Here is a 12,500-nt window from a genome sequence, read left to right as displayed (position 1 = left end):
TAGTATTGAATAATTATATCACCATGAATCAAAACCGAATTATTTTGAGGAACCTGGAACCAAACGAAGACGACTAGAATATGTTTGTTAACTAAACTGTGATCCCTGCTGCTGTTAACAACAACAGTGAAAAAAGTTACTTCTAAGTTAGCCTTTCTAACTTCAAACAGTGTTCCAGGAGAATTATTTTCATGTGAGGAAAGTTTGTTTATTCAGTTATGAGAATATACCTTAGAAAATGTTCACTTCTCTGACACACCCAAAGTTACATAGTGCACCTTTAAAGGAATACTTCACCCATACGGAACCGGCGTTCTATCATTATAAAATCGCTATTATAATATAATGAATGAGGTTTTTCTTCCCTCAGTCTTCCCTTGGCCCAGCTGTCCTGTTAATCCTAACCATACATTTTTACTTGTGTGATGTCACACTTGGTCAAATTTGAGGTTAGACAGTGAGACCATAAAACACTCTTTCCGCCTTTTCTCAGGCTAGGATGAACCGATTTCTAAAATGTTTGCACATTTATACTACATAGGATCTCAGAGTTCAAAGTCAGAGTCTTAAAGGAGAAAATCCAAATTTGTGCCTCGGGGTTGAGAAGGGATGAGCCAGCTTTAACCACCTGTCTGTGATTGGCCGAGAGACCTGTCACTCAAGCTCAACACACTTCCTAAATTACCCCTTTCAATATGTACGGAAGCTTGTTAGCATCTCACTATAGCTTGTTCAATTCATGTTTGATCAATTAAAATATCTATTTTAACTTTTTAAAACACAGCATCTTATTTATGTTATCACCTCAGGCTTTGATTATTGCAACAAACAATATGTTTATTATATCATCAATGTGTAACCATAGATAGAATATAAAATGGATGTAGCGTCCGGGCTTCACCTCAGTTATTCCAACTGCATCCAATCGTCCTGGCATATGCGCGTCGCCATCTTGTCAGATTTTTACTCCGCCTCATTTCCTCTTACCGAAAAAGGGCATTGATGTGACGTTGGGGGGAGGGAGATATACCCATGTCCGCTGCCGTCGGACAGTTCTCGCCTCCACGGTGTCCATTAACCCCTGATACCTGGACACCTCGTCGGGCATTAACCCTTACCTAGCTGACGTATACCAAAAAGAGGAACGCAAAAAAGACTATCAACTATAATTTTACTTTATTATTATATATTTTTTTATAAACCAAAGACTTTATTTGGTTTAAAAGTACATACAGTAATAATTCTAATGTGTGTATGTGTGTGTGTGTGTGTGTGTGTGTGTGTGTGTGTGTGTGTGTGTGTGTGTGTGTGTGTGTGTTTGTCAGGTCTGCGTCACGGCCTGGGTCAGCTGACCTTCAGTGACGGGACGTGTTACACGGGACAGTTTGAGAACGGACTCTTCAACGGCTGTGGGCTGCTGGTCTTCCCTGATGGCTCCAGGTCTGTGTGTCCCCTCTTGCTACCCTTACTTTTGACTTTTCTAAAATGTAAAAAAAACTATTTTGACAAAATTATCAGAAAGCTTAGACTAATTTCTTTGGTTGTTCCTATGTCATTCACAGTAGAAGATACACACACACACACACACACACACACACACACACACACACACACACACACACACACACACACACACACACACACACACACACACACACACACACACACACACACACACACACACACACAGAAGTGTTTAGTAAGAACATTGCCCTCAATGAAAAAATGTAATGTAGGTAATATTGGCCGGCATATATTTTCGTTTCTTGTCCTGGCAAAAAGTAAGGTGGAAAACAGGATGGTTCCACCTTCCAGTTTGAAGTTTGTATTTGATAGATTACAATTAATAATCAAAACTGTTCAATGACTGTCTACTTTTTCTGCCTATAGGTTTTGAAATTCGGGCATTAACATTAAAGGTCACATATTATGCTAAATGCACTTTTTAAATGTGTTCTAACATATCCATGGGTCCACGGTGTGCCTAGAGACTGCCAAAATATTAAAGAAAATAACAATCTCTCCTGTTCTCACTCTCCCCCTTTTTGAAACCCCCACCCCTCCCCCCCAATATACTCCAGTCAGAATTTTCCCCTTTTCTGACCTCACAAACTGGAAAGCCAGAAGCTTCCACTGTGCAGCCCACACCTCTATTTCTTATTGGTCCACGGCCCTGACAGACAGAGGGCGAGGTGTATCTGGCTTCGCTTCCGGACAGGGGGCGGGAGCAGCTCAGAGATTGTATATTTACGAGGGGAGCTGCAGCTCTTTTTAAAAAATAGGCCATTGTGAGATTAGCTGAACATCAGCATAGTACAATAAATTATCTGAAAGTTTTTTTCAGCAAACAATTAAAGAAAAACGTATTAGGGACCACTAAGACCATATAATGTGGTGTATAATAGAACCGAAAAGTGTATAATATGGGAGCTTTAAAGGCCTACTTCACCGGTGGGAATATGAAGGTGTATTGAACTCTGAGATCCTTTGTAGTATAAATGTGCAAAAAAAATTTAAATTGGTTCATCCTACATCACAGTAAGAGAAATGTAGGGTTAGACAGTGAGACCATAAAACACTCTTTCTGCCTTTTCTCAGGCTAGGATGAACCAATTTAAATTTTTTTTGCACATTTATACTACATAGGATCTCAGAGTTCAATACACCTTCATATTCCCACCGGTGAAGTAGGCCTTTAAACATGCCAAACAGGAAGGAGCTTCACCGATTCTCTTATATCCTAAAATATGATAAGAACTTTTAATTCCCTACATTTCTATTTTGAATGTTTTTTCTTGCTGTAATATCATCTGTGGATCATTTAAGGTCAGACAGGAACACCTGATGTTTTCATCAGAAAATAATTTAATTTTAATTACATTTTTATACAATAAATATTACAGTTATTCTTCTTTTCTTTTCTCCTTGGTGAAGGTGAAATGTTTAAGTAGCAAAGAATGTTTAAGAAACTAAAGTGTAGTCTATTCGAGGCCTATCTGTTGTGCTTGTTCGAAATTAACACAGTTAATTAATACTTCAAGGGGCTTTCCAAACATGAAAAAATGTGTTTGAATATTCTGGATAGAGAAATCTGTCCTTAAAGTTTCAAAAGGCCTTGAAAGAAGTGTCTCAAAGAACTGTGTACCTAGCTCCTTCACAGTTGCAACTTACTTTAATAGATTCCATTTAGAGAGTGTTATGTGAGAAAGTGTCACCCATTTATCCCCGAACCAGGAAGTGTTCTGATCACCAGCTGTGCAGGGTTTGCTGTGACAATTGAAGTGATACATGTAGCATGTTTTATTCATGCTGCTTGTTTGTGTGTGTGTGTGTGTGTGTGTGTGTGTGTGTGTGTGTGTGTGTGTGTGTGTGTGTGTGTGTGTGTGTGTGTGTGTGTGTGTGTGTGTGTGTGTTAAAAAGAAGGCTGAGAATCTGCACTTTGATTCACACTATTTCATCTCAGCTGTGCGCAAAACTTTCAAACAGAACAACTTTTAACAGTGTAATTAATTAAGTACAATACTGTCGAGTTCCTTCACTTAAAACAATAGCTTGCATCAGGGCATTTTTATCCTGTTTGATTACAAAAGATTTGAGATGCGCAGTAGGTGTATTCGTGCTGCTGCATTTAGGCATGGGATGAGATGTTTACATGAAAAGTACATGGCACTATTATCCTGGCCAAAAATTATTAATTAATTGCAATAATTAACTAATAAATAACCCTTAAATTGTCTCGATAAACATACTGCAACAATACGTTTGGTTACAATTATTATTTTTATTTTTATTGCATCACAGATAATTCACAGACTTTTTATTAAACTAACTTAATTCAAAAACTAAAAATAGGTTTGGACTTTTTCGAGGGGGGGGGGGGGGGATTACAATAGTCAAGCCGAGCCTTCAGCTATAATGACAGCTTTAGGATTCAGGAATAACTGGAAAGATGCAGCGGCCCCTTCTGGCACTTCATCATAAAAAAGGAAATCAATAAACAGTAGGATTGTACGTTGGCAAAAGAGACAGCGTTGTGTCATGTATTATAAAAATATTCATGATTATACAGCAGTGGTTCTGAGCGAGTGATTTGATTGGACGAGAGACCTTCTACGCGTTCTGAAGGAGTGCTGATATGAGCGAACAACATCACTCTGACTGTTCACCAATTGCTTAATTATCCCACTATAATGGAAATTTAACACAATCAACATATGATTTAACTGCATTTGTGATAAAATCTTCTATGCTCCATTCCTAGCTGCATCACCTTGCGCTGAAATATTATTATAGTGTTGTTAATTGAGTTAGACAAACCCCTTCTACAATCCTTTTTTTAAATCTCACCAAAACAGACCTGTGTTGCACTTTACTGCTTCTTTTCTATACGCTTTAATGGAGGCTTTGCTACTGTAGGACAATTCCCCTTTAAGTGCATTTGCCTTACAAATTCCAAAGACTCAAGGCCACCCCGACGCCTGCCCTGTCATCTTCTTGGCTAAGTGGTGTAATGTTTTTTGTTAAGCTCGAAAAGATCAAATTCTCTTTAAAGGCCTACTTCACCGGTTTGAATATGAAGGTGTATTGAATTCTGAGATCCTATGTAGTATAAATGTGCGAAAAAAATTGAAATCGGTTCATCCTAGTCTGAGAAAAGGCAGAAAGAGTGTTTTTTTTAACCCTGTATTTCTCTTTCTCGTGACATCACAGAAAGAGAAATATAGGGTTAAAAAAAAACGTACTTTGTAAATATTACTGTGATGTCACAGTAAAAGACATCACACCTTCATATTCAAACCGGTGAAGTAGGCCTTTAAGGTGTTCCTTGAAGAAGTTTGATTGTAGGTGGTGTTCCTTTATTTCCTATTTCAATAAGCCTAAGTCACTTTCCTTTGTGTAAATGTGTGTGTACGTGTGATGTTTTTGGCCGGCATTGTCTCGTACTTCTTTTTATATATATGTTTTTTATTTATTTTTATTATGTCCAGGGATTGTTTGGGGGTGTGGGGTGGCCGGGTGGGTTGGGGTTATAAATGTTTGTGTGTTTGTATAAAAAAGAAAATGTGATAAAAATCATTTATGGAGAAAAAAATAAAAAATCCAAAGACTCAAGGCCACTACTGGCGCCACCAACCCTCAGTTACTGTTCGTGTCCCATCAAAACATTCCTGGTGCTTTTGAGAAATGTCCTTCCACCCCCTCCCCCCCCCCCCCACTCTGCTCTCTTGAATAATTGAATTTAGGGTTTCTCTATTGAAGCTATCTGTGGGGGTTGTTGAAGTCATTTTTTTTTCTACTTGTATTAAATGTGCTTTTTATGTGAATGTTTCTGTAGGTATGAGGGGGAATTCGTGCAGGGCAAATTCCAAGGTGCCGGTGTGTTCACTCGATTTGACGGGATGACGTTCGAAGGCGATTTTAAGAGCGGATGTGTGGACGGCTACGGTAACACTCAATTCAAATATTTTATTATATATTATATATATTTTAAAATCCAGCGTTAATAAACAGCCTAGGCTCTGTAAAACTGACATGTTGCTAGTTATGGTGGGCAACCTTTGTTCACATGCCCTTGGTTTACACACCAGTTTACAGAGCCTAGGCCGTTTATCAAGAATTCAACACCAGAGGAGACAGATCTTTCAAGGCTGTTGCTCCTCGTCTGTGGAATGACCTGCCCCAGTCCCTGCGCATTCTGGACTCTGTGGATATTTTTAAGAGTCAGCTTAAGACGCACTTGTTCAAACAGGCTTTCTAGATCCATGTCTATGTACTCTGTATTATATTGTATAGTATTATATTTTGTACGTTCTTAGGAAACTCTTCTTTGTAACAGACTCTGTATATGTGTCGTTTTATTGTGTTTTTTTAAAATGTGAAGCGCTTTGTGACCCTGGTCTGCGAGAGGCGCTATATAAATAAACTTTACTTACTTACTTACTTACTTACTTACTTACTTACTTACTTACTTACTTACTTACTTACTTACTTACTTAATTAATTGTCCTCAGAGACAGACAATCTTATTTTTAAGATCCTTTTTACAGTGTTGTAATTTGAACATTTGTAGAACAGTGAAATGTTGGGATTTTTTTTTAAACTACCTCACCCTGTAGCCAAAATCACTTTTTGTCCAAATCAGTGAATATCTCCTCATCATCCCTACCTACCTGTATGTACTGTGTGTGTGTGTGTGTGCACTGAAATGAAATCCAGTGTTAATACACAGCCTAGGCTCTGTAAAACGACATGTTGCTAGTTATGGTGGACAACCTTTGTTTACATACCCTTGGTTTACATACCAGTTTACAGAACCTAGGCTGTTTATTAACACTAGATTGTTCTTTTCAGCGCACACACACAGTACAGACAGGTAGCGGATCGTGAGGAGATATTCACTGATTTTGACAAAAAGTGATTTTGACAACAAGCGTTCTCCAGCATCCCTGACTCCATCTTTGAGTTGATGTCAGGAATAATTTAGTGAAAGATAGCAAGGAGTATTCACAGCACTGAACATTAGCAAATAAGTATCTTGGAAAACGACTGTGTACTATAGTTTTAGATCTTTCTCTACCATTGTCTTGGTCATTCTCTTAATGTTTCAAATTTGGCATTTTGATTTTTATATATGTATAGTTCAATACAATACAATACTCCGAGCCTTCAGTCATGGTGTCATATTTTTAGGATTTGAGATTACTTTAAAACAGTGGTGAAAGATGTATATTGTCTGGTCTGCCTGTGTCCTCCCCCAGGTGTAGGTGTGTGTGTGTGTGTGTGTGTGTGTGTGTGTGTGTGTGTGTGTGTGTGTGTGTGTGTGTGTCTGACTCTCTAATCAACACGTCTCTATGCGAAGGCTGTACGCGCAGTTGCTTTAACAATGTGTCACCCTGACAACCGGCTCATATTTTTGTGCCTGTAAAAATAGAGGTGCACATAATGTTAAGATTCCTTCCGTCTCCTGAGGGCTGACAACCTCCCAGCATTTCAATCCCCCATACTTTACTTTTCTGCTGTTTAGTATGGTAGACATAAGATTTGGGATGTCCCGATTCTTGTGGTCGGATTTAGTATGCTTGAAAAAATACCCAGATGCCGAGATTTTTTTAGTGTTGAAATATTTAGTATGGTAGACATAAGATTTAGGATATCCCAATTCTTGCGGTTGTATTTAGCATGCTTGAAAATACCTGGATGCCGTACTACATCCGGTCGAGATTTTTAGTGTTGAAATCAGTGTGCTTTTTTGGGGTGAATCTGACCCACAATCCAGTGCAACCCGAAAGTGACGTCACATCGACGTAGCCTCCATATAAAAACAACCAACAATGTGACGGATATAAAAGCAAGAGGCAAGATCAAGGCGCAATGTTATGATGAAATAAATAAGTAAAATATGTCTCAAATGTGTGCCTACTGCATCCTAACTAGATTCTGTTTACGGTCAGATGTAGTATGCAGAATAGTAAAAAGAAAGAGTATGTGATTTGGAACGCAGGGTCTGACATCAGAAAAAGAACACCCACAAGGAACAGTTGTCTCTGAATAAAAAAGCATAATAACAAGCTTTCACACAGAGATGTCATTCGTACACATTACAAATTCCAACAATTAAAACAAGCATAGATTATATAAATATCAACGTTGCAACACAACATAAATAGTTAAAAGAAAGTAAAGAGAGAGAGAGAGAGGGGGGGGGGAAGAGAGGGGGGAGAGAGAGGGAGGGCGAGAGAGGGAGGGGGAGAGAGAGAGAGAGAGAGAGAGGGGGAGAGAGAGAGAGGGGGAGAGAGAGAGAGGGAGAGAGAGAGGGGGAGAGAGAGGGAGGGGGAGAGAGAGAGAAACACAGAGAGAGAGAGAGAGAGAGAGAGAGTGAGAGAGAGAGAGAGAGAGAGAGAAAAAAACACAAAGGGGGATGGGGGGTTAGTTGTGAGGGATTTTTTTAAGGATTTTTTATGGCTTTGTTCCTAAATTCTTTTTACGCTGCTTTTAGTCAAACATTAACCCAGGTTCAGGTAAACCTTAACTTAACCCATTGTATGAAGGAAGCAAAGACCTCACACAGATGACAGGAGATCAAGCTGGTGAAATACAAACCAAGATGACTCAGAAAAACCTCTTTGAAGTTTGTAGAAATGATTGATTCCTGTAAAACTAAAATATGTGTGTTGTCTGTCTGTCGCACCCCGCGCCCTGCAGTTTGTGGAGATCCCAATACAAAATGCTCAAGTCAATGAGTTCAAACTATATACATGGACAAAAGCGGTAGTGTTTTTAACTATGCCAGGTATAGTTCTAGGGTGAGGGAACCATGACAAAGGCATTAAGAAAAACTATATAAAAATAGGTTTCTTTGCACTGATGGTCTCGTTTGCTTTGAAAAATTGACTTTTTCAGAAATATTTAGAAGTTCCTCGTAGAAAAAAACCCTGACCCTTATACTGTTCCGTACATCCATTAGGTGCTTTTCCTCAATGGAAAATTAAATTATATACAATTACATTACATTTCTTCTCGTCATTGTATGTCATCTTTATTAACAATCATTTTTTCACTTTATTCTCAAAAATGTCTACTTTGTTTTCCAGGCGTGCTGGCGTCCCCGGACAGAGCGGGCGGGGTTAACCACGGGGCGGGCGGGGTTAACCAGGAGGGCCTGTTTGAGACCAACCAGCTGCTGAGGAGGGAGAACAGCCAGGCAGCCGTACAGAGAGCGCACGCAGCAGCCGCCAAGGCCCGAGCCCTGGCCATGTGACCTGAACTACACTACCCATAATGCACCAGTACCAGGCTCCTCCATCCTCCCCCGACCATCTACCATCTACCATCAGCCAACTCTCGGTTTGAACTGCTGATCCTGTTATTTATAAAGAGATTTATTTATTTATTATTATTTTATTTTCCTTAATTTTTTATTTATCCTTTATTTTTCCAGATAAAACATTAAGAACAGTTTCTTATTTACAATATTGATCTGGTCCAAGAGGCCCCACCAGGAATAAGATCTATTTAAATCATGTCTGCAGTTTAAGTTTGGTTTAAAGGTGCACTATGTAACTTTGGGTGTGTCAGACAAGTGAACATTTTCTAAGGTATATTCTCATAACTGGATGAACAAACTTTCCTCACTGGAACATGTGATCCCTGGAACACTGTTTGAAGTTAGAAAGCTTCCTGAAAAGTTACTGTTTCACTTAACAGCAGCAGGGCCCACAGTTTGGTTTACAAACATATTCTAGTCTTACGTTTGGTTCCAGGTTCCTCAAAATAATTTAGTTCTGATTTATGATTATGATCCAATACTAAGAATCACATGAAGAGAGAAAATATGTTTTGTAAACTAACTGCAGGCTCTGCAAATGTAAACAAATGCTCCTCCTCTGAAACTGCATAGTGCACCTTTAAGATTGTGTTCTTTTACATACAGTATATATTTATCTTACCTCTAACCATCAGTGTTGTCTGAAGTGTGGATGTCAATGGCTCCACTTAACTGTATATAATTTTTTATTTTTTTCAAAGCCACTGATTCCGGGTCAGCTCAGCCAAACATACAGCTCCTGAAAAAATTAAGAGACCAGTCTGGATTTTTCTTAAATCTACATTACTTAATGGTAATGCTCTTAATGACAATATCCTTATTGTGAATTTGATAGAAATGTTGTCAGTAGTTTATATTATAAAATCAAAATGTTCATTCTGCTCAAACATATGCCTATAAATATTAAATCGAGAGACACTGAACATTTGGAGCGGTCTCTTAGCTTTTTCCGAAGCTGTAGATTATCTGCTAAGTCAACACACTGGTGCTAAAGCTGCTTCATGCTAAACTAAAACTGACAAAAAACAAGAGCGCTGGATTCATATGTGCAAGTGGGACATTTTTCGGGAAGCGTTGGTTTGGTGATTTTACATGTCAAAGAAGATGTCTGCGTTTAAATTGGGTTAAAAAAGTTTGGTTAAATAAGTTTAAAATTGGTTGAAGTTTGATAGTATTTTATAGAAAACTAATTCTCAGATCTGAGCCCTTCAAAATATCAGTCTTATTCACTTATTGTTTCTAATTAGTTTTAAGTTTCACAAACGTTCTCAATTATTAAAGTTATAAAAAGATATAAAAAGAATGAAATAAAAAACAAATTAGATATATTTTCCATTTATTTAAAGAATCAAATCAGACCCTGTAATTATCTTTTGTTTCCTTGAGAAATAAATAAAATATAGATGCAACTTAATGAATAATTATAATTATAATCACGTCGCCGCTACAATATAAAAGAGATTAGATGAGTGGCAGAGGATTGAAAGTGTTAAATTTGTTTGACACATTGAATTAACCTGAGCAGCTCATGAAACTTCACAAACCTCATCTTTAAGAAGTTACTGACTGCAACTTGTAGATGTCCAAATTAAAAACGTAATTAAAAAGTTTATATGCAATACGATATTAATTTGATTTGATTCCAGCAGATTCTGAAACTAAAAGGTAGATCGTTAGAAACTTCTAAAACATTTACCAACAAAAACCCAAGGCAGTTTGAGAAAGAACTATGCAGACTATTTGGTAGCAATTATACGTGGAATATGAACAGTTTTGAATTGGTACACATTTAATTCCTTGATTCAAATGACCTCAATCTGAATTTAGGGTTCAGGGCCACACATATCTTCTGCTATACAGATCGTAAAGCCCTTTGAGTAACATTTTCAATTGGCTCTATAAATCATTATTTTTTTCAATTAGTGTGGCAGAAGTCAGACATCTTAATTCTAATGACAGGAAAAAGCATTCAATATAACATAGAGAATACAAATGTTCTCTCTTATCCATTTCGTCAGGACCAAATTACATAGTTTTTTCCATCTATCTATCTATCTATCTATCTATCTATCTATCTATCTATCTATCTATCTATCTATCTATCTATCTATCTATCTATCCATCTATCTATCTATCTATCCATCTCATCACCAAATTTTATTTTCAACCTAATTTTACCCATTTTTAACTGTGAAATCAATGTATACGTTAACCTTTAAATTGCCAAATCAGCGCTTCCTGGATTTTCTGATGAAATACACATTTGTTGTGACATCATCTTACCTCTTATTGGTGCTTTAGTATTCCGGAATAGATTGTTTACGTTTAAGTTAAGCCAAATTTCAGCAGGGTGAAAATTCTGTCTGAAGTCAAAGTGAACAAAGTAAGTAGCTTTTGTTATTTTCCTTTCACTCAGTGCCGTTAAAGTCTGATCCCAGGTCAGCGGGACAGTGCCCCTCAGTGCCAATAACCACACAGTGCCAACAGGCTAAAGGCTGGTCCAGAATCAGTGGCTACACATGGGAGGGGAAAGTGGTGGTTGACCCAAAATGTAATTCAATTAAATTATTATTATTATTATTTTTTTTTTTTACAAAACTCAAAATGTAATAACTGGGGGGGGGGGGGGGGAGGGTGGTCGTGGTGTAGTAGTTAGAGCGCCCCCCCTCCCAATAGAGGCTCAGTCTTCTTCACAGCAGACCCGGGTTAGAATCCAGCCCGGGTCGTTCTCTGCATGTTATTCCCCCTCTCTGCCTCATTTCATCTCTGTCTCTCCAAAACTGTCTAGTAAAGTAAAAGAATGCAACAACAAAAAAAATAAATAATAACTGGTAATTAACTTATACTGTTACAACATGCTGAGTTCAAAACGTAATAGTAACTCATTACATTTTGAGTCACTTATTACATTATGGAGCGGAAAAAATATTTTTCTCCCGATGTAGAGGGGCTACAAAAGTTTTTTTTAAAGGGGCACTGTGTAATATGACATCATCAAGAAAGTTGTAGAAAGTTCTAGAATGCAACGCTCCCTGGGTAACCCCACCCCTTTTGAATAATAACATAAGCTACAGTGGCCTTCAAGGACAAGAACAATTCGAAATTCGAAACAATGCACCTGATGACATTCCAAAAACATGTATGCCTCCATACGACTTGCCTGCTCAATGTACAAAATGTAATATTAATATTTGTAATTCTCCGCACAGGAGGATAATTCAGATTATTGGCAGTGGTGATTTTACACCAATGAGGACATATTTATGAATGAGGATATTGATTTTAGCTAATAAATTACTTAAAATGGTACACAGTGCCCCTTTAAAGATATTGAAATAATGCTTTTAAAAGATACTACACTCTACACTGACTCTACATTGAAGCAATGAGCCCTTTAATCCATACATTACTGACTCAATCTTTAATGTAATAAAATGAATACACCATTAGGAGAAACACATTTTTTTTACCCGCTCCATCTTGTAAACTTCTACCCACAATGTGATAAGGTGTAACATTTTGGGCAACAAATTATTACCCAGCATTAGCGTCCCGTTATTACATTTTGGGCTTTGCATTATCGACAAGTTTTTAATATTACTTTTTTTTTATTACATTCTTTAAGATAATTTTTTGGCATTTTTTACTTTATTAGACAGACACTCTAACCACTACA

The 12,500-nt window shown here is 37.7% G+C and overlaps 1 protein-coding gene across 1 annotated transcript in view; it reads left to right on the top strand.

The window, feature by feature from the left end:
* Window positions 1–8,758, top strand: part of LOC307251594 (MORN repeat-containing protein 4-like) — a gene marked incomplete at both ends in the record, with an annotated part of 16,050 nt that extends 7,292 nt beyond the window's left edge. Inside the window, 3 exons of the mRNA XM_080028969.1 lie at window positions 1,326–1,440; window positions 5,336–5,445; window positions 8,592–8,758. Of these exons, the coding sequence (XP_079885095.1) occupies window positions 1,326–1,440; window positions 5,336–5,445; window positions 8,592–8,758 (392 nt within the window). The remainder of the gene's footprint in view (window positions 1–1,325; window positions 1,441–5,335; window positions 5,446–8,591) is intronic.
* Window positions 8,759–12,500: the final 3,742 nt, after the last annotated feature.

This window comes from Ammodytes marinus (genome assembly GCF_949987685.1).
Source record: "Ammodytes marinus genome assembly, chromosome: 6".
NCBI classification, from domain to species: Eukaryota; Metazoa; Chordata; class Actinopteri; order Uranoscopiformes; family Ammodytidae; genus Ammodytes; species Ammodytes marinus.
The sequence above is the reverse complement of the archived record's forward strand: the minus strand, read 5'-3'. Positions and strand labels throughout refer to the sequence as shown.